The 22655-nt window shown below is 40.1% G+C and overlaps 1 protein-coding gene across 7 annotated transcripts in view; it reads right to left on the bottom strand.

Annotated features, from left to right (window-relative positions):
• INPP4B (inositol polyphosphate-4-phosphatase type II B) overlaps positions 1-22655 on the bottom strand; it is a gene marked incomplete at its 5' end in the record, with an annotated part of 286774 nt that overhangs the window by 57839 nt on the left and 206280 nt on the right. For all 7 annotated transcript variants that reach the window (XR_014160193.1, XR_014160194.1, XM_081876074.1 and 4 more), the window contains 3 exons: positions 6623-6835; positions 8640-8817; positions 21479-21587. Coding sequence is in view for 5 of the 7 variants with exons in the window: in XM_081876074.1 (XP_081732200.1) it covers positions 6623-6835; positions 8640-8817; positions 21479-21587 (500 nt within the window). The remainder of the gene's footprint in view (positions 1-6622; positions 6836-8639; positions 8818-21478; positions 21588-22655) is intronic.

The following is a 22655-nucleotide window of genomic DNA, read 5'->3' as shown; positions in this document are numbered from 1 at the left end:
ACATGATAAAGCAACAAAACATCCTAAAAACAATTCCAGTACAGATGCAGACAGGGAAATATCTCAACGTAAAAGGCTTCTTGGAAGAGGAAGGCCTTTAGTAGGTGCCCAAAGGATGTCATTTTCTAATATTCAAGGGGAAGGAATTCCAAAGGGGAGGTGCAACAACACAAAAGGCCCCATTTCGACATTATGAAGAATGGACCTCCTGATAACACGATATCTGCAAGAGGCCCTTACCTGCAGAGTGCAGTGATTGATAGGGTATACAAGTAAGGCCACCTTTCAGGTATCCTGGTCCCAAGCTATAGAGGGCTTTGCACATCAAATTAGCACTTTTAACTTATCTAGTAGCTAACTGACAGCCAGTGCAATTCTTTCAACAGTGGGGTAATATGTTGACTATATCCTGCCCCAGTGAGCACTCGAGCTGCCTACATTTTGCACTAATTACAACTTCTGGACAAATCTCAAGTGCAGCATTGCAGTAATACAGCCTGTGATTACCAGCTCACAGATGACACTGGTCAGGTGTCCTAGCTACTGAGGTGACCCAGGCCTCTAGCAACAAAACAGAACCAGGAGCACCTCCAGACTATGAACCCGCTCTTTCAAGGGCAGTATGGCCCCACCCAAAGCAGGCAATTGACCAATTATCTGTTCTTGGGAACCATTCACCTACAGCACCTCATTTTTGCCACAATTCAGAGTCCACCACTGAGTCCAGGGACCAGTTCAGGGTTTGCACAGCCTCTCTTCATTTGGGTGCTACTGAGAAATATAGGTGGGCACCACCAGCATACTGATGAGGCCTTGCCCCAAATCTCTGAATCTCTAAATTGCTTCATATAGATGTGAAACAACATTGGGGACATAATGGTACCCTATGATATCCCACAGCACATCTGCCAAGGGGCCAAAAGACAATCACTCATTATCATTCTTGGAAACCAACCCATAGGACTGGAACTACTGTAAAACAGCGCCTCTATACCCATCCCACTAAGTTGGCTGAGAAGGAGATCATGGTCAATAGTACTGAAAGCCACTGAGAGATCAAGAAAGAATAACTGGGTTGTGCTCACCATCTTTAAGTTCAGCTCCATAATTTTTTGAGGGCTAGTAAACATTTCATTGTGTTTGCAAGTATGCAAAGCATAGCATGGATGCCTGTGGTGTTGTGGTTTATGTTTGCAGTGGGTCAGTGGTAGAGAACACATTCTAAGAATAAAAAGGAACCGTGGTGGATTAAAGCTGTGACTTCAAACAATTGTGCTTACTTGACTGTTCATTAACAGCAGGTTTTAATAGGCCATGGAAATCAGGAAACAAGTTTTATGGGGAGAGAATCAGATGCCTTGAGCAGTGATATATCAGGTTCAATCAGCATTACATAACTGTTCAGCATGTCACAGTTACTTGTAAACTCAACTACTGGATCTTCAATCACATGGTAAAGCTAGCTTACAATATCTAGCTAGCTTCACGTTTCTGATCAGCTGTTGAAATAAGGTAAAAGCACATGGGCTGAATTATCAACAAGATCATCAGCAGCTATTTTTTATCTGCCCATGAAAGAAAAGGAACAGTATAACAATAATGTAAAGACAGGTAAAAGTGGAATATTTCTAAAGAGATATGTGAAAGTGCAGGATAGAATACTAAGTAGGAGAAAATTATAACATGGTGATAATGTTGTGAGGTGAAGGTACCCCTGACCATTAGGTCCAGTCATGGCCGACTCTGGGGTTGTGGCACTCATCTCGCTTTATTGGCCGAGGGAGCCAGTGTACAGCTTCCGGGTCATGTGGCCAGCATGACTAAGCCGCTTCTGGCGAACCAGAGCAGCACACAGAAACGCTGTTTACCTTCCCGCTGGAGCGGTACTTATTTATCTACTTGCACTTTGACGTGCTTTTGAACTGCTAGGTTGGCAGGAGCAGGGACCTAGCAATGGGAGCTCACCCCGTCACGGGGATTTGAACCGCCGACCTTCTGATCGGCAAGTCCTAGGCTCTGTGGTTTAACCCACAGTGTACCTGCGTCCCTTGATAATGTTGTAGAAGAGTTCAAAAGCTTATACAAGCTCAGTCTGCAGCATGAACACATTTTTTAAAAATTACAGTATTGTGCCAGCGATTATTGACATGTATATGCCCTATCTGCCATAACCAGTCACCTTGCACCTGCATCTTTATATAAAAGGTTTGCAGGGTTGTTGTTTTTTGCAAACATTAGTCCTTTATAAATAACTCTGGTTTGTGTTTACTTTTTATATTTCTGGGTACTGCTTTTAATAGCTGACAAATCCCCCACTTACCAGATTATTTCTAAAGACCTACCTGACTAATGGATTATAGAATGAACAAATGATCTAATCACCTGTGGACTCAAGAGAGGAATTATGAAGGAATGTGATTTTAGCTTAAATGTTTTTATTTCATAGGAAATAATTTATTTCCCTAGGGTGTTTACTTAGGTGTTATCTCCCTCTGCTTTTCTCTCTCCGTGTTTTAAAAATCTATATACCAGAACCTATTTTTTCCACATCTCTGACAAACCCTGAAATCAAACCTGACTCACTCCTGTTAAAAAAACCAACACCCTGCTTAGCAATAAGTTATTCATGTCCTTGTTCTGTAAGTGCACACATGTTTATCTGAACTAAAACTTCACCCCTGTGGGAGTTATCACAGTGGTAAAATTAAACTCATGAGTTTTTCTCAATCCCAGAGTTGATTTGCCCTTATTTGATCTTTTTATTTCTGAAAGACAACTAAAATAAGCCTTTGGTAAAAATCAATGCTAAATTTCTATTTCATTTCAAGCATAACAAGCATAACAACTTGATGTTTAAAGACTGTATTGTACTGGCACTGAAAGAAGTATGCAACCTTCCAACTTTTGCAAAAATGAAAAATAGAAATCCCCCTTAACCTTGACAAAAATGCTTCTAACAGTACAATCTTCCGTATGTTTACTCATTAGCAAGAAACACTGTTCAATGAAATTTTACTCACAGCTTACTGTGCATAAGACAGCAGTCTACAATAGTGAAATAGAAATAACTGGCATGTTTATTAACTAAGGGCCAAACTAGATATGACATTAAGGGTTTATTTGCTCTGTGTGTGTGTGTGTGTGTGTGTGTGTGTGTGAAATGTAAATAGAAACCACAAGGCAAGGGGCTTGATACCTGTCCGGATCAAGCAAAGTATCCCTTTCCTCCCCTGCTGCAGCCCAGAAGAAACTATGACTTCCCTCCCAATGCAATTAGCAGTTTCAAAGGAGTTATTTTTGTGAAGGCCACAGAAGTGGACAAAAGAGTTAAACCCACCCCCACCCCGCTTCCTGCCTACTGAGATCCTGATAATAATTACCCTCCCATGGTGCCTATTTATATTATTGTTTCTTATTATTTACTTCCGTTTTTTTAGAGTAACTGTTTGTGACAAAGTACCCCCTCCTTCCCTTTCCTCATCTTTCCACAATCCAGCCCACCCTGCTGTCTCCAGATATTGCAGCATGGTATTCAGTGTTTTGACTTAGTGCAAATGTTTGTTTACAATTCAGTTTTGACACAAAGGGGAAAAGATAAAAATTGGAAATAGAGAGAAAGGTAAAATGTAGACAAGAAAACACAAACACATAACCATACAACAATATCACTAAAGAGAAACAGGTTCTGAATATGAATCAGAGGCTCAAATTGGCCCAATTCAGGCCAGTTTGGATTTTACCCAAAGCCACATGAACTTATACAATGACAGCAGAAGCATTTTGGTAAGTCTAGTATTAGGAGGACTGGTTCTTCCCACATTTTCATTTATGTTAGGCAATTAACTTCACTGGAAGTATTCCCAGTTTACACTGATAGCTACTGAGATATACTGGGACATGGGCCAAACTTCACTGTCACATTTATGCAAGTCACTGAGGTTCAGAATAGCAATGATTAGATGTATCCTCCCCTCCCTCTGCCTTCTGGTTCACAAGTGGGGGCAGAATCTTATTTCCCTTTCAACCATTATAGTACAAGTGCATGTATATAAAGATTAAAATAGAATCACTGTAAGACATGTCCAAAAGGTACATTTTTCTTCCCCAAAGAAAAGTAAAACATCTTGGGAGGAGGAGGGCAAGCAAGCATTCAAAATCTGAGTTGAAGCTGGGCTAAACTCTGGCAAATATTCTTGCTGTAGAAAACTGTCCTCACTGCTTAGCAAGGTTGTCCTTTCTTCCCTCTGTCTGTACTATTTTTGATATTTCTCAACCATAACCCTTCTTGCTTCTGTGCTGCAACCGAACTTGCATGTTTATGTCTCCTAAAGTGTGGCTGAAATGTGCTTCCTTTTAGGGGGCAGCTCATCCCGGTTTCCTGCTTGAGGTGAAAAGGAAAACTGCTGTCCTGTGTATGTGCCTTGCTCCTCTTGCTTCCCCCTACCCCCCCCCCCAAAAAAAAACCCCCAAAGTCTTGCTTACTGGCATCATGCAGCTATGGTTTCTGGGGAGATTGTGTGAGAGACCACAAGATTATGCAGAGGGCTCTGGATGCCTTGTGTGACCTCTCCTGGTAAGCATGGCACTCTAACAGAATCCAGAAGCCACTGCTTTTTCAATAGTGGGCATGCGGGGGGAGGGAGAGGCATGCCCTTTGGATTCTGCCGCCTGAAGTGGCTGCCTCAGTTTGCCTCATGGCTGGGCTGATCCTGCTTTCTTCTGTGCTTAAGGTGCAGTAAGATGACACACTTAAGATATTAAAATATATATATTTAGGGGCAATGATTACATAGTTATTGTGTCTCTATTATTATTATTATTATTTATTATTATTATTATTATTTCCTCACCTTTTCTCAAAGGAGCTCAAGGTGTTGTATATGCTCCTCCTCCATTTTATCCTCACAACAACCCTGTGAGGCAGGTTAGGCTGAGAGACTGTGACTGGCCCAAGTTCACCCAGCTTCATGGCTCAAGTAGGCGTTTGAACACTGGTCTCCCAGGTCTTAATTCAACTCGTTAACCACTATACCACACAGGTTCCTAGAAGATCTGTTTTGGCAAATCAACTGTGTTATCTTCTCACATGCATTCTGAAATTTCTCTTTTCAAAAATTTGGGTAAGTAAAGCCTGGACTTATAACTCTGTTGTCTTTTCATATGTGTCCACTGCTGTTCATAAAGTACTTTCTAACCAGGCATGCTAACTAGCTAGAAATATACAACAGTAGCTTCCAAATGGCACTCTGCCCACCTAACTCTTGCATTATGTATGGAGTGACTTTTTATCCTCCCTGAAGGGAGGCTTTGGAATGATAGAAACAGCTGGTGAGAGAAACCGGGAACAACTATTCAGAGACGATCTGTAACCATCAGGTGAAATATTTTTCTTTACGGAGTTAGCATTGCTTTGGTGCTGCCTAGGAATACCATGGCCAATTGCATTTTACTCAGCAGCCTAATCAGCATTGATCTTAACCGCCTGACAGTATTTGTAACTAACAGCGTTGCACCAACAGAAACTTCCAGCAAGAACTCTTAAAATGCCGTTTTTTCATGCAAACTTGTGAGAAAAGCTGCCCCACAGTTTGCAAGGTGGTATGAAGCATGTCATTAATCTGCCAGCTTTCTCTGTCCTGGGCAGCCCCCCTTCTTTCCTTTCTTCCTTTGAAAGTGATGGGCAGGAGGAACGTGTCCAGCAGGGAGGTATCCTGCGTAGTATATTAAAAAGCATTTAAACTGCTGCTTCTGGCATTTTAATTTTGTAGAGTTGTATATATTTAATGTTTTCACCATATGCTTGGGCACCGCATATAAATTTTCAGTTGGAATGCATGATTATGCCTTCAAAAAGTTATATATATCTATATAGCTTATTGATATAGCTTCTGGGATACCAACGGACTCCTGTATGGCCACTGTAGGTGGGAAACTGCTGGCGCAGATAGGATCTTCGGTCTGATCTGGGGAGGCAGTTATTATGTTCTTAATAACAGACAGACCCTACCTCTCCCCCTCTGGCTCAACAAATTGCAAGCTGTGACCCAGTTTACCTTTTCCCTTGTAAAGGTACAGGAGGAGAGAGAAGCTAAGCCAGACTTTAAATAGCTACATCTCTGATTGCTTGTGATGAACAAACAAATTGCCTCCAGGTAACAAGTCATGTAAGTTTTTGTAAACTCAAAATGGGAGTTTGTTCAGGTCATTGATTCATCCCTAGAACTGCTTCCCTCCACGCATCCAGTAAATCAACACTTTGGCTCCTACACTTTGTTCCTTGCAATGACAGTGATTCTTCAGTGAAATTTGGGAATGCGGTTGCCAGATTTTAATCCTGTGAATATTCTGAGGCAGCGATACTGGCTGCGGCCTCTGGGTCACTCCCTTTGTTGCTCGCCTTATTGTGCCATACTTTGCCACATTCATGAAGTCGCTTCTTGCATGTAACAAAGTGTGCTCAAGGTGTCACAGGAATCTGTTGCAGTTCCTGCAGCTGACTAAGATGGATGCTCCTGTGGAATTAATAATAATAATAAAGTCCAAAGTGCATGCAATGGTACCCATAATTGACCATTTGTAATTGAATGGACTTATCCAAGAACATAACTTTGAGGCTACTTACCCACTCCTCCTCGTCATATTCCGAATGGTGAGGTATAGAATCTTGTCTCTTGATTTGGGATGGATGCTCCTGATTCGACTGATCCCCGCTCTCTTCAGCACTGTTCCTTGGCACAGTTGGTTTTTTTAGGACACAACCTGGACGGGCTGTGTATAGAGCTAAAAGGGCACTTCTGATCAGCTGATCCTTAAATGCATGTACAAATAACTCTGTCTAGAATTAAAATGAGTGTGCAGTCAGTAATAAGCAGGCAAGCTACATCTTATTTACAGTATAGCCTGTAGTTGCCACAATGGCACCAAAGACTAGGTAAGGAAATGTATTTTGTTATCTATTTATATCAACTTCTCTTAGTGCAAGGGTATGCTAAGCTTTTGAAAACAATGAAGTTTTGTGGCACCTTCAAATTCTCTCAACATTTGTAATGGCCCTAGTGAGCTGCAGAAAATAGCACCTCAATTTGCAAGGGGACACATGGTCCTGCGAAACTTGGGATCAGGTTTCAGCCCGGCACTAGTCTGCACACAACTGTGTGAGGGGAAATCAATTAGTGCAAAGTAGTTGTTGTGGTGGTGGTGGTGGTGTGTGTATCTGTGTATGTATAAGGCACAGTAACTGCAGAAGCAGATGGAACCCAGAATTCAAAAATTTAGAGAACCCCTGGTTAAGCAACAACCAGCACAGGAGAGCCAACACACAACTTGTGACAATCTTGTTGCCTGCTGTGATTCCGTTATTAGCTAATTTCAAAGCATGATAAGAGGCAATGGTCCATGTTGACTGATGATGGCAAGTTTACAGTTCAAGAGATCACATAATTATCAAATGAATAATGTAATGTTTCACCCCTAGGCAAGCCTTTGTTCAATTAAAAGGTGCCTATTCCGAACAACTCTCTAAATTTCACATTCATCTCAGCAGAATTACACACAAAAACCTTTAAACTAGGACACCCACCTTCCTTCCTATTAAATCTCATTTATTTTTCTTGTATCAGTTCAATCAACTGCTAGCACTCATCCTTCCTGCTTGTAGACATATCCATAGTGTGTACTAGAGACATCTGATTTAATTATTACACTACAAATGTGACATAAATCTCGATTTAGAAGAACATCACATTATTATTTTAAAAACCCCAATGAATTCCATTAAAGGCACCAAGGTAAAAGAGTACACCAAAGATCTCCCCCTAAAATGTAGGCCAAAAAATAGGGTAAATCTGAGTGACAGCAAGTGCCATTTTTCATTGCTGTAGCAGGAAAAAACTGTGAATAAGTTATCTATATTGGTTAAAAACAAAACAGATTTGGGATGTATTTTGAAAACCAGGAATCCTTGCAAGTTGTGAGCAGAGACTCTCCAACCCAGGAGGAGGAGTTTTATAATGTAATAGTTTTCACAGAGAACGTGTAAAAAGGTGGATGGTCTGCATGGCATAATCCCACCTACCCTGTTCTTTCTCACTTCACCTCTTTTCTTTCTTTCTTTCTTTCTTTCTTTCTTTCTTTCTTTCTTTCTTTCTTTCTTTCTTTCTTTCTTTCTCTCTCTCTCTCTCTCTCTCTCTCTCTCTCTCCCCCCCCCCCCGCTCTCTCACTCCTTACTCCTCTCCTTGCCACCCACATGAAATTAGGCCAAGGGCCAAAGGTTGTGCACGGCTGGTGTAAAATAGATGAAAATAGGAAAAAATTACTTTGGTGGAATTTCCTACAAACATTTTATGATGAAGAGTAGGATATCCATTTTAACAAAAGAAATGAATAAACAAAATTTAGACAGACCTTCCTAGTTCAAACAATGATACCTACTTTTATTCCCTGTGTATAGAAATCACATTTTTAAAAACAATGGAGTTAAAACCAAAAAGAGCATGATTTTCCTATGGCAGTAGCCTGAAGCTTGTAACCACCAAAATAACCTAACATTTCCTCATGTTAGGGATGCAGAGAGAGATAGTAGCTATGAATTTGGTGAGTTCTGTCTAGTTGTCACTGCAGGGACCATATTTGAATCTTACCGTTTCTGAAAGCATCTTTAAGGAATTCTTCAAGCTGTCTGGCAAATGCTGCCTTGCAGAATTAAGCAGCAGGTCTGCATGGCTTGATATGAGAGGTTGCAGATGATTGATGCTACTAAGAACTTCTTTTGCCTTGGCTGTGTTTTCAGGTGAATAGTAAATACATTGGTACCCAGTACTGCAGAATGAAATAAAGATAATATTTTAAAAAAAACACACACACCTGAAAGTCAAAACCTTTTTTCTTTTTAACTTTTAAAGGCCAAGTGGATACTCATCATCAGTATGCAAAGACTCTCAGAATTCTGAAATTATTATGGAAAGGTGTTATAAAGTTGACTACAACACCTTTATGGGCACTATTTGGAAATCCAACTGGCTAAAAGCTAGGAAACAGACCTTGCTGGCATAGTAAGAGATGGTAACCTTTTCTTTGATGAACGCTTCAGGCACTGCTGCTGAAACTAATTATTCCCTGAAGCTCTTTGAATGAACCGCTGTACCATTAAAAAAAAACAAAAAGGAAAGAAAGCAGACAGGTTCCCATTCCTACAATTCTAAAGAAAATAAAAGTGTATATAATCTCCAGTGACATACTTGACAATCCATAACGAGCCTAAGTAAAAAAAAAAATCTCACTACCTCCCCCCATCTATGCAATTACATTTTTAATATTTTTGATAAGTATCCTAAAGTTAATTATTATTAATCAGCCACAGTATGCTTTTATCCTCATCACTGTTGGGTCTATGAAATGTTGTTATTTTTGCTATCATTGTTGCAGAGTAGCAATAAAAGGACCGGTCTCTGCCTTGACGAGGCTATGAACTAAAATTCAGTACAGGGGATATAATACAAGGAGTGGAAGCAGGAGGAGGAGATGATGGCAGATGTGGGGAATTTTGGAATTTAGGCTTATTTTTGCTAGGAGATGCTAAGGCATGCCACTGGAAAGAGACTAAGAGCAATCAAAAAGACGACATGACTAATCAGGAAGATCACACGGCTAAAATTCACGCAAATACCTTACTGAGTCTATTACACAAGAGCTACCCCTTACTCTGTCTCAGTTTGCTGGGGAGAAGTAATAGGTTTGATCCAGAAGTGCTGCTCTTCTGCAAACAGAGCTAATAGAAGATGCATAGCTCAAGCACATATCTTGAGACACTGTGTAAGTGGCTTGTATTAGGAGATGCATACAGTGGGGTTTAAGTTCTTATTTCCTCAAGCAATGATATTGTGCTATGCTGGGAAAAGAGCATCCTCTTGCAGAAGAGCATCTCTGGATACAACCCAGTAAGTACCCACTGAGTCCCAAACATCTTGATTAAAGGAGAAATACTTCCATTGGTCACTTTGTGCACCAAGTTATTCAGAACAAAATAGTTTTGCACTGCCCATCATTTGCTAAATGGCACAGCACTGGAATGTCACGTTTATGGGAAAACAAGGAAGAAATATGGGAAGAAGCACGGTATTAAATGGTATGTTGAAAAGTGAGAAGAAAAAGGTTTGTACTGAACTACAAGCCACAAAAAGCCCAGTTTCCAGTTTTAATTTTGCACCTAAAATAACAACCAGTTTAAGGAGAGGAAAACTCGCCTTGTGATCTTCAGGATTAGCTCTGGCCAATGACATTTTTAAACAATAAAACAGCAAATTATGTCCGTTTCTTATAAGCCATTATTTATTAAAATATACTTTCATGACCCTGAGCTTTGAAAAACTGTGTTCATCACTCAGGAACCCTGAGTCTGGCACTCCAGAAAGTCACATGGGTCACTTGCCTCTAAATCTGAACCTGGCAATAATATTAACAGGAAAGGACTGGTAGCAATTTTTCTTCATTAATCACATAGATGTTTCCAGATGGGTAAATCCGTGGAGCTATAATTGCTTACGCCATACATTAATAAGATTGCCACCAGTGATTACCAGAAGTGCTGGTCCTTGCAAATTTGTTTGTGACTGAACTTAACCGTCAGGGGTCCTTTACCTTTATGTGTGCTATTGTATCAGGTGGTAACTCTCAATTATGTGTGTAGTGGAATTTCCCCAGAACCTCAGATGTTAACACCCCTCCCCATTCACAACCCTAGTTGTAACTATTGCTAATCACTACTGCACTGCATATCCAAGTACAAAATGTTGCCTAACTTTGATGAAAAGTTGTTGCTTCTAGAAGATCTTAGTTAAGAATGTTGAATGGTTTCTTTAAATGTAAAGGTTCATCATTGTTCCACCTAATGTGTATGTCTTTAAGGGGCCAGAGCAAGGGCCAGAGCAAGATAACGAGACCCAGCTTTACAGCTGTGAAACATAGCAGGTGCTGCTGAGTTGCATTGATTAAAGGTGTGTCAGCATTTGCATGTAGTATATAAGGAGCAGCACCTAGCTCTCCCATTACCCTGGGGGTTGGGTTGGTGGTTGGGTCTGGTTTGTTGTTAATGTATTTAGTGTATAAGGAGTTTTTGTTTTTTGTAATTAAAACCTTGTTTAAGTTATTTTTGAGTCCCTTTCTTTTTAATGCATGGTCTCCCCAGCAAGCTCTCTGCAGCGCTACCATACTGCAAATATCCAACATCTTTGGTTCTGGGCCCAGCTGCTGAGTGGATGACTGCATATTTTTGGACTCTGAGAAAGGTTTGAAAACTCCTTCTCCTGTTAGTGTAGTTTTTGTGGGTCTGGAAGATTTCCAGAATGGTTGACCGGGTTCCTGAAGCTGAGAAGGCTCTGGTCTTCCCACAGCTAACAGATGAGAACTATAGTTTATGGTCTTTTCGGGTGGAGGCGCTTTTGACCTCTAGGGAAGTATGGACCTATGTAACTGAAGACCCTCCTGACCCTGTAACTAATGCTTGGTCGAAAGGAGATGCAAAAGCCAGGGCAATAATTAATTTGGCAGTCAGCGACCAGAAAGTAGTCTATATAAGGAATAAGAAAACTGCCAAAGAAATGTGGGACAGTCTTGCAGCAGTACATGTTAGAAAAGAGTCAGCGTCTGCATTGACGTTTTTCAAGCAGCTGTACCAGACGAAGTTGCAGCCTGGTGGTGATTTGGCAGCACACTTGAGACGTCTGGAGGCAATACGCGGCGAATTAATTCGAAGGGACATGGACATACCTGATATTCAGTATGTTTTTATCATTCTTTGTTCCCTTAACGAGGACTTTGATGGTGTAGCTAGCCAGATATCTGCCGTCCCACCAGCACAATTAACTGTGGAAGGGGTAACGGCAAGATTAATGGGCGAGTTGGATAGAAGGGAGGCTTGTGCCATAAGCACTCCTATTTCCAGAAGTAATGAGGAACGCCATATGCAAACTTGTGGTGATACGACTGCATTTAAAGCTGCAAAGCGTTGTTGGTCCTGCAATAAGCAAGGACATTTTGCAAAGGACTGCAGAGCCAAAAGAAAGCAAAGTACTCCCAAGCCTGTTTCTGATCGTCAGTCACGGTTGTCATCTCAGCAGCCAACATCGCACCGTAAAGACAGAAATGAGCCGCGAGCTTTTCATGCTCGGACAACAGATAGTAAAAGAATTAAAGGTGCCAAGTGGAAGTCTTTTATTGTGGACTCAGGAGCATCTCACCACGTTTGCAATGATCGAAGCTTGTTTATTTCTTTTGAAGAGGAAATTGGTAATGTACATTTAGCCAATTCACAAGTCTTGCAGTCACTTGGCAGGGGTACTGTTAAACTTGACTCTTTAAACATTACAATAGCGAACTGCATTTACTGCCCATCAGTGGACAACTTATTATCAGTAAGGTGTTTTGCTCGTCAAGGCATAAGTGTGCGTTTCTTAAATTCAATGTGTGAGTTTTTTGAGGGGAACAAACGTCTATTGTATGCCCGGGACTCTGATGGTTTATATAGACTGTATTTTCGCACCTACTCCCAATTGCCTATAAATTGCAGAGCAGCACAGTCAAGCCAGGGGTTGAGGAATGCAAGGCCTCATTCCGGGTGTCTCCACGAGGCGCACAGAATTCTGGGACACTTGAATTTTGCTGATGTAATTAGGACGAAGAATATTGTTAATGGCCTCAACTTAAAGCCATGTAAATTCTTTATGCAATGTTTATCCTGTTGCAAGAATAAGATTAAGGTTGCACGCAAGGGTAGGTGCTCAGATAGGAAAGTAACTGAGCCATTTGAGCGTGTACATTGTGATTTAGTTGGGCCACTCCCACCATCATTAGGAGGTTCTAAGTACTGGCTTACCCTCATAGACCAGTATAGTAGATATTGTTGGACTTATGCAATAGCTGACAAGTCACAAGCATTTGAGAAGTACAAAGTTTTTTGCAACTGGGTAAAAACGCACTTTAACAAACCAATTAAGAACCTGTTTTCTGACCGGGGCGGGGAATTTGTTTCTGAGGATTTTGAGAAATTCCTGGAAGCGCAGGGGACTACTCATGAGTTATCTTGCCCCTGAAGTCCCTGGCAAAATGGGCTTGTTGAAGTTGTGCAGCGTGACCTGCAGGCAGGGGTTAAAACATATCTGCACGATGCTAATCTGCCCAAAGACTTTTGGGCTGAAGCGCTTAATGCGTTTTGTTATGTCAGAAATCGCAGTTATCATTCTGGTTTAGATGTCACCCCCTATGAGAAGCTGTTTAAAAAACGCCCTAATCTGAAATACCTACGCATTTGGGGTTCAGATGTAATTATGCATTATCCCGCTAAGCAGAAATTGGGTGAGCGTAGTGTCCAGGGTAAATTAATGGGCTACCAGCAGGGGGCGTACAGAATTTACATACCAGCAACTGGCAAATTTCATATTACCAGAAGCATGATACAAACTGTAAATTGGAATGGAGTTGCTGTTTTCCAAGATACTGATGGTATAGATAATACTGAGGGTATAGATAATACTGAGGAAGAAGAGGAAGAAGCAGCAGCAGCAGGAAATGGTGCTTCTGAATTAATGGAAAAAGACAAAAAGCCTGTTGAATCTGATAATTTGTTTGATGATTTAAAGTCACAGGCACCCGAGGGGAGGTTAGATTCTCTTGAGTTTTCTGACCGTGAGCTTAGCCTACAGGCATCTCTTCAATCTGACAATGATGATTTACAACCTGAAACTAGTGATTCACTTAGTCCCATTAAGTCTGAGGAGTCTGACTCTCCTTCTGGACTAAGACGTTCAGATAGAAAGAGGCAGAAGCCACAACGATTTGCAGATGAACATTTTAATACTGTGTATGCCAATAAGGTGGTTTTTGAGCCAAAAAGCTACAGTGACATTCAGAATTTACCTAAGCACCAAGCTGCAAATTGGTATAAAGCTATGAACTCTGAGATAGCTTCTTTAAAAGAGCATAACACTTGGTCTCTTGTACCACAAACCCCAGATATGAGACTTATTGATTCAAAATGGGTTTATAGAGTTAAAATGAATGACAAAAATGAAGTTGTAAGGTACAAAGCAAGATTAGTTGCTAGGGGTTTTCAACAAATTCCAGGCGAAGATTATGATTTGTGTTATTCGCCAAGTGTAAAATATGAAACAGTTAAGCTTTTGTTAAAAGATGCATCACAACGTGGACATTCTGTTTATCACCTAGATATAAAAACTGCATATTTGTTTGCAGATTTAAAAGAACAAATTTTTATGCGTGTTCCTGAAGGCATAGACGCTGCTGAAGATTTGGTATGCAAATTAAATAAATCCCTTTATGGTCTGCACCAAAGTGGAAGGAATTGGCACCAAACTTTAGCAAAAGAATTGCTGGATATTGGTTTTTCACAAGGAAAGGCAGACAATTGTGTATTTATAAAGGAAAGGGCAAACTCTGTGACAAAAATATGTGTGTATGTAGATGACGTGTTAATTTCTACAAAAACTAAACAGGAATATGAAGAGGTAGTATCACAGTTACAGAAGAAATTTGATGTGGTGGAATTAGGCATAGCTAAAAATTACTTATCCATGCAAATTGAGAAAGGCAAAAATGGATCTTTTCTGGTTCATCAAACTGCAAAAATTGATGACCTTGTTGAAATGCTACGCTTAGAAAATGCAAATGGGAAGGAAACGCCTATGGTGTGTGGTTTCACCTTTACAGGTGAAGATAAGCCATTTCCTAACAAAACTTTGTATCGTTCTGCTATAGGCAAGCTAAATTTCATTCAAAGAATCTCAAGACCAGATATAACTTATGCTTTTCACTTTCTGGCAAAATTTGTGGAAAAACCTACTACACAATGTTTCTCTGCTCTTAAGAGAGTGGTAATGTACCTTAAACATACCAAACATTATAGGTTGCAGTTTACATCAAGTATTGACAAAGGTTTTGAAATTTTCTGCGATGCATCTCATGCAGTGGAACAAAATAATTGCAGGGGTGTGTCTGGTATGGTGTTTTGTTATAACGATTGTCCATTTGAATGGAAGTCCCAGACACAAACCATTATTTGTCTCTCCACAACCGAGAGTGAATTATGTGCATGCGTTCAGGCCACTCGTGATGTAGAATGGTATCTGCAAGTATTCGCAGACCTACAGATGCAAGTAACACTACCAGTTAAAGTTTACCTTGATTCCCAGAGTGGACTTGCTATCCTATGTTCAGAAAACAATACGCAGCGCACCAGAGTCTTAAGATTACGTTTGGAGTTTGTAAAGAAATTAATTGCTGACGAAATGATTGTATTTGAATATGTCCCAGGTGATAATCAAATTGCGGACATTTTTACAAAAGCACTTCCAAAGGTTACACATGAAAAACATGTACAAAGTATGCTTTATGTTTTTGTTCCACAATGATGAACCGCAGGGGAAATGTTGAATGGTTTCTTTAAATGTAAAGGTTCATCATTGTTCCACCTAATGTGTATGTCTTTAAGGGGCCAGAGCAAGGGCCAGAGCAAGATAACGAGACCCAGCTTTACAGCTGTGAAACATAGCAGGTGCTGCTGAGTTGCATTGATTAAAGGTGTGTCAGCATTTGCATGTAGTATATAAGGAGCAGCACCTAGCTCTCCCATTACCCTGGGGGTTGGGTTGGTGGTTGGGTCTGGTTTGTTGTTAATGTATTTAGTGTATAAGGAGTTTTTGTTTTTTGTAATTAAAACCTTGTTTAAGTTATTTTTGAGTCCCTTTCTTTTTAATGCATGGTCTCCCCAGCAAGCTCTCTGCAGCGCTACCATACTGCAAATAGCCAACAAAGAATTCATATTTTCCAAGCCACCATAGCAGAGCGAATACACCCTGACACACTCCACACCAGCACAATTTCTTGCACTGGTTTGATGGCACATGTTTCGGAGTCCTACAGCCCACAGATTGACACAGCAGGCAATCAGATAAAGTCTTCAGAATATTAACAGAGACTTTTAGAGAGATGTTAATTTGTCACCATATGCCAAACTAGGGTTTACCAAAACCATGCAAATTTGCTGGCTTCTGGAGAGGAGCTCACACCTGATGCTTTGCTCCTCCCCGGTCATTTTAATTTACTGTGGGGCAGCAGCGAAGCCAAGGTTTAGCTTAGCTTAGCATATCATCTAAACCAGGGCTCTTGGTTTAGCTTCCTCCAGACGAACCATCAACTGTAACCGAGACCAAACCTTAGCTTTGGATTGTATTTAAGGAGGAGAGCATTAAACCATGATTCTAGGTTCAGGCAAAATGCTAAGCCAAACCTTACTTTAACTGCCATGCCATGCTGAAGTAAAAGGACTGAGAAAGAGCAAAGCAGCTGTGATCTTTCCCTGGGAGTCAGTACATTTGCCCTAAGCCTTGTTTTGGCTTAGTGTCACATGTGAATGTGGTCACTGTTGTGATTTTTTAATAGAAGAAAACAACCATCTCTGTATATTCTCTCTGCACCACTCTCTCTCTCTCACACACACACACACTGATGTAGGACTTGTGAAATCATTGTAAAAGTCATTTCTGTTATCACCCTTAGATAGAGACAATGTCAAAGCTAATGTTCTTAAACAACAGCACTGAATAAATGTATAATGAGGCTTTGAGTAAAACTAATAGATAAAGCTTTCACTTAAATGGGTTCCAACATGATAGTTGAATGTACTGTAGTTACAAATGAGAAAAAAATGTACACGACAGCAGGAAAATGATGCCATAGTTCCTGAATAAAATCTTACTTATATTGTTTAAAATTTGTCCGTCTCCCCCTATATATTCACAGAGTCTATAATTATGCTTTTAAAGTAGGCTACCCCTTTCGCTTTGGATTGTTAACATATGAGTACTGCCATTATTCTGATGTAAGCATATTATTTCAAATAATCATATTGCTTGTTACTAGATTACTTTTAATTTAATGCTGGGTTGTAAGTTAGTGCTACATTATAACACTCAAAGCACAGAGCTGCATAACTTGTAACAGAATCTGAATAAGTGTTATGGTGTTACTGAGTAACCTTCCCCTAACAAATTTTCTAAATATATTAAGAACCGAAGGAAGTTAAACGCCTGGTGTTTAATGATAACATACTATAATTCCATTCCTGCTGTTATGTGAGTAATTCTTGCAAATGATTTAAAATTGTTACCATCTGGAATTGCGGTAAAGTGTCTTACAATAATTATTGGTGCTACGCAATTCAGGAAATTAAATAAGCTTTGTACAGAAAAGATCATCCCTTGTAGAATATGAAGGCATATACCTCACATGCTGTATTATGCATTAACCCTCTCCTTGACTCCTCCCCCCCCCCCCAAACCTTGTGCACCATTGCAAACCCTGTGACTGACATTCAGGAGCATGGTTTAGCAGTCATCAAGATAAGGCTGGCAAAGCAGTAAAGTGATAATGGCCAGCGCAGCAAACTCCTGCGGGGGTTGCAAAGAATAGGACCTTCTACTGTATGTGTCAGTCAGGTTTCTAACATGAAAAATCCCAAGCGATTTCTCAGCTGGCGTATGGCCAAACAGGGGAGCGGAATGCAAATATTTAGGTTGCTAGGAAGTTATGATGTTGGGGTGGGATGGGGGAAGAGAGACAACAAGAAGCAAGCCAGCTGGTGGCAGATTAAGTCCACTAACAGCAGGGTGGGATCTAAGCAGCTACCTGAGTCGCTTGGGAAGTTCACAACCATTCTGGCCATTTGGAGTTGATACATAAGAGAGCACTATTAAAAATTGTATTGAACATCTCAGTGTAAGGAAGTTTTATTAGTGGCTTTCACAGCAACATACAAATTGAGCCACAATTGGGCATGAAGAAGTAGAGAGCTTTGAAAGAACTATCATTTTAAAACCGATGCAAAGTGTGACAGGACTGTGTGTTGAGCGACATGGTCATAATAACATAAAGTAACCAAAGATTTCACAGAGGTATTCTGAAAGAGCAGGGGGTGGGGAGATATCAGCAGCGATAGAAGGTCAACCATGAACAGGCTGCAGTCATCAAGGAAGGAGATGACTAGAATACGGACATCAATTTTAGCAGCTAATGCAGAGTGTGTGTGTGGGGGGGGAAGTAACCTTGTAGATGTTTAAAAGAAAGGACAGAATTTAGTCACCTCCTTGACATGTAAAGAGGAGAATACAGATGAAAGTCCTAAATGACCATGGCCTAAATGGTTGCATTTGTCACAGACAGATGAAAATATAGTGCTCCTGACATTAATGTAGAGAGGTGGTTTAGGGGTTATGAATTAATTTCCAGCTTCTCTGCTAATGTTTTCCATTTCTGCTAACAGTGTTTTCAAACTCCCTGCTCAAAACTGTTATAAAGGAAGGAAGCTATATCATATCTATCGAGAAATTTTAAGCAGCAACTTACATTAAAATTCGGGTTGACAAGCATTTGAAGAATTTTAAGATAGTTATCTGCCCTTTAGCTACCTAACTGATTAAACTGAAATAAATGTGTATTGCAACTACTGGTGACTTTTGAGATACTGGAGGAAGGGTGCAAAAACATTAAAAGAAAAAAACACCAACACTTATAGGCCCAGTTCAAACGCCATTCCTGGTTAGCTGTTAAACCATTGTACAGACACCCAGGAATGACTGTTAGGCTCCCTCCCCTGCCCTCACATCCTGGTTTCCCTAGAATTGTAGCCTTGGGCAAAATGGTAGGGCAACAACATGTATTTTAATACATGTGTGTTCACCCGCCCCCCACAGGTGAAGGAGGTCTGTTTTTGAGATGAGAAAAGTGTGCATGGATGAGGGAATCAACACACACCCTTACCTTGATGCATTTTGTAGCTTTAAGAAACTTTTACCCTGCCTGGCTCACATGTAATATTAGAACAACTGCTCGGTTGTATTTTGTCCCAATTTTTTTTTTAATGGAATGACATCTGGGAAGATAAAAAGAATACTTTTTCTTGCAAGTTCTGAAACTCACAATATCAATTAAATGGGCTTTTGTAACCAGTGCTATTAAATTAAACAGGAATTAAATTAGGGCAAGCATATAAAGCTGAAAATATTGTTAATAGGATGAAAGCAATTTTAATAGCATCTTAATATTCAAACTGGAAATTAAAAAGATTAATAATAAACATTTTTTAAAAGAACATTTGCTACGACCTAGGTGTCTAAGAGGGTTGACAGTCCTTCCAAGATTATCTGAGAAGAGAATCTCTTCCACTCTTTCTTTTTAGTATTTCACTTCAATTAGCATACAGAGAACAGCTGCTGGCTTTTAATCTATTCACATTATATTCTATCTGACATCTCAAGGTGTTATTTCTTTCTGCAATCCAGGCCTCAGAGAGGTAAACCAAAACATTTAAATTGTAAAAGTTGGATCGGGAAAATGCTATGTGGCCTCAAACCGTCTTGGGGCTGCTAAATAAACATGTCCATGCAAAAATAAAATTGTCATTGCCATGGTGAAATAATTTTCCTTATTTAGAATGAAATAGGTCTTTGAAGCTTGGTTCCATATTTCAGACATAACATTAGTGCATCCACAAATCTGGCTATTTTAGGACTGTTTTGTTTTTAAGAACACGAGAACAGCCCTGCTAAGTCCAGCCTTCTAATCCCACATTGGCCAACCAGATACCAATGAGAAGCTAACAAGCAGGACATGAGCACAATAGCGCTCTTCCCAATTGTGTTCCCTAGTAACTGGCATTCAGAGATATACTGCCTTCAACACCAGAATTAAAACATAGCTTTCAGGACTAGCAGCCATTAATAGCCTTAAGTGGCCAACATTAGCCTCTTTAAAAGCACCTGACAAGAAGAAAGTAATGTAGAATTGAAAAGTAAAATTAGAAGTCAGGACATTGTTTTTCTCCCATCATTTCACCAAAGGGAAAGGATCAAAAGGATAAGAAGGCAAAGCTGTAGAGACAGGTGATGGTATCTTCCATTAAACAAATCGAAGAAACTGCAAGCTTTAAAACTTCATGGTTTGCTTAAATAAATTCTAATGCCTCCATAGGCCATCACCAGAAACTGGTCTGAGAAATCTTTTGCATTGTTCTACATTACATGTTCTACATACAAATATGCTATTTGGCAATTTACCACCTCCACCACCCCCTCAAGATTAAGTTTGAAAACAAATAATTTCAGTGTTATCAGCAACCATTTGTTACAATATAATCATTAATTCACTGTTAGAATCTATATTTAGAAAACAATTTATATTCAGTTACTGCAATGGCGACCTGAAGTATTATCAGTGGTACTTCACTGATATTTAGGATACATGACTGAGCATAACAAGTGTTATTTAGCTGGCTACAGAAGCCAATTGCAGTTGCTATAACAATTGTAATAGCCGTTAGGAAACAGCAGCTAATTAAACCGATGATGTGCTACCATGAACAAAGATTCTCTTGAAGACTGCAGTCTGGAATTAATGGCACACCTTTATTAATTTTCTATCAGTTTTGTTTGTTCATTTTAATTAGAATTTTCTGTTCCCAACTAGTCCTAAAGTAGTTATTATATGAATAACCACAATTGTCAACATGACAGCAAAAGTTGGTACTCTGAAATAAAATCTTTTAAAATTTCACCCAGACCATGAAAGTATCATCCAGGCTAGCCCAACATTGTGTCCTCCAGCTATTTTGGACTACAGCTCCTGTTAGCAAACATGGCCAGTGGTCAGGATTGATGGCAGTTGTTGGAGAGCACCTAGCTGGCTATTTCTGTCCTAGGTGAACTCCCATTTGAACATAATTGCTATGATCAAAAGCTAAGCACACAAAGTATTACATAGGCAAAAGTTAGAGCTAGCCTGAGGCAAAACAAAAATAAAGATGGCATCCTCCTATTCCCTTTACCAAAGATGACCAGACTGGTGGGTGAATATGCAACATATGCAATAAGACCACATCTGAGGGCAGCTTCCAGGCACACACAGCTTTGTTCTTCAACACTTAACCACTGCTGACTACTCCTAAGGAGGCTGGCTCACTCTGCCTAATGGTAAAGCCAGCCCTAGCAGAGAGTGCCTTATGTACTACACAGCTGCAAGGTTTTGAAAGCAATATACCTAGGTAAATCTTTTTCTTTTTTTAAAAAAGATTAAATATGTTGGAGAGGCACATGTAACTCTGTAACCTCACTATCTAGTCTATCAATAGAAAATTGCATTTTGGTACTGTGGCTAAGATGCTGGAACTAGATGTCGCTGAGTAACTTGCTCTCTCTCATCTCCATTCAGTTACCCATCTGTAAAATGAGAATAATGGAGGTCTAATTTTGTAAGCACACATATGGCTATGTGCTCACTTTGTGCATTACTCATAGTACTGCAAATCTAAGCCTGAGAATTACTACTGTCATTAAATGTGATGCAAAAGCATTTAAGCAGCAAGGTTGTTAAATAGGAAGGAACATATAATGTATAAAGTTACAGTCAATATACTTACTTTCGCCTTTCTGCCTCAAATTTATTTAGTAGCTTCTGAAGACCACCATTTTTAAATCCCTGAAAATGTGCCGCAGGGGCTCCTACTGTGATGACATCGTAGAGAGCATCTGCAACAGGAACAGATAAATATTGAGATTTGCATACAAATATATGTGATTGTGCAAGAGCCTCTGCTTATGATAGTAAGGTCCTGTATTCTGAAGCACTGTTCCGAGATGGCCTGTCCCATTTTGACACCTGCTCCCACCCTGTCCCCTGCTGAAGCCTCGTTGACCAGCTATGGCAATGACTTCTGGTAAGATCTCACAGAATTCTCACAAGATCTTGCCAGAAGCTGCCACTCCCACAGGACCCCAGCCATGGCACAGGACTCCAGCCAGGGCACCACCAGGATTCCATCACTCAAGGCAACTGCTTCAGTCCGCCTCAAAGACGGGCCAATCCTGCCTCTTCCAGAACATTAATGTAAGGTTACAAGATGTGCCTTGAATATATCTTGTCATTGTATTTCTAGATATGCTCTCCAAACTATATAAAACTGATCTCACCAATCAACTAACTGATTTGGAAGGTATTAACTTCTTCTTTTTAAAATTTATTTTTATTAAAGATTTTATTGTTTTACAAAAGTACACGCCTTGTCTCTTTTTTCAGGTTGTACAGCTTTTCTTACAAATCAGTTACATTTGTTGTGAGAAATTAGTATTGAGTACAGTATAAAGTTGGGGAAGAAGAGAGGGAAGAGGTGGGGTGGGGTGGTGAGGCTTATATTCTTTTGTATAGTGTACGTGTGGGGCTTTGTGTCAGCGTCAGCTGGGTAGATTTTCTTTCTATTTGTTTATCACATTTCCTTGGTAGTGAGAGGTATTAGGGGATCAGGATATGGTTGGTTGTCTGTGGTTGGCTTCAGTGAGATTTGTTTGCAGTTTGGGGGGGGGGGGCTTGTTGGATCAGGTAAGCCAGATTGATTCATATGCTGTTGGTGGGTTCTTGCTGTTGTCTTCTTGGGCTGTATATGTGATAAAGAAGAGTCATAAAGGTGGGGCCTGAATCAAGAGAAAATAATAAAAGTCCTTATTTTTTCCCTACAAAGCCTTGTTTCCATGAGGTGGTGGTAAACAAGCAAGCATGTTCCCTGTAATCCCACACAGCTCATGAGGACTGAGCTGCTATAG

Source organism: Podarcis erhardii, assembly GCF_964252035.2.
Source record: "Podarcis erhardii genome assembly, chromosome: 9".
In the NCBI taxonomy this organism is placed as follows: Eukaryota; Metazoa; Chordata; class Lepidosauria; order Squamata; family Lacertidae; genus Podarcis; species Podarcis erhardii.
The sequence above is the reverse complement of the archived record's forward strand: the minus strand, read 5'-3'. Positions and strand labels throughout refer to the sequence as shown.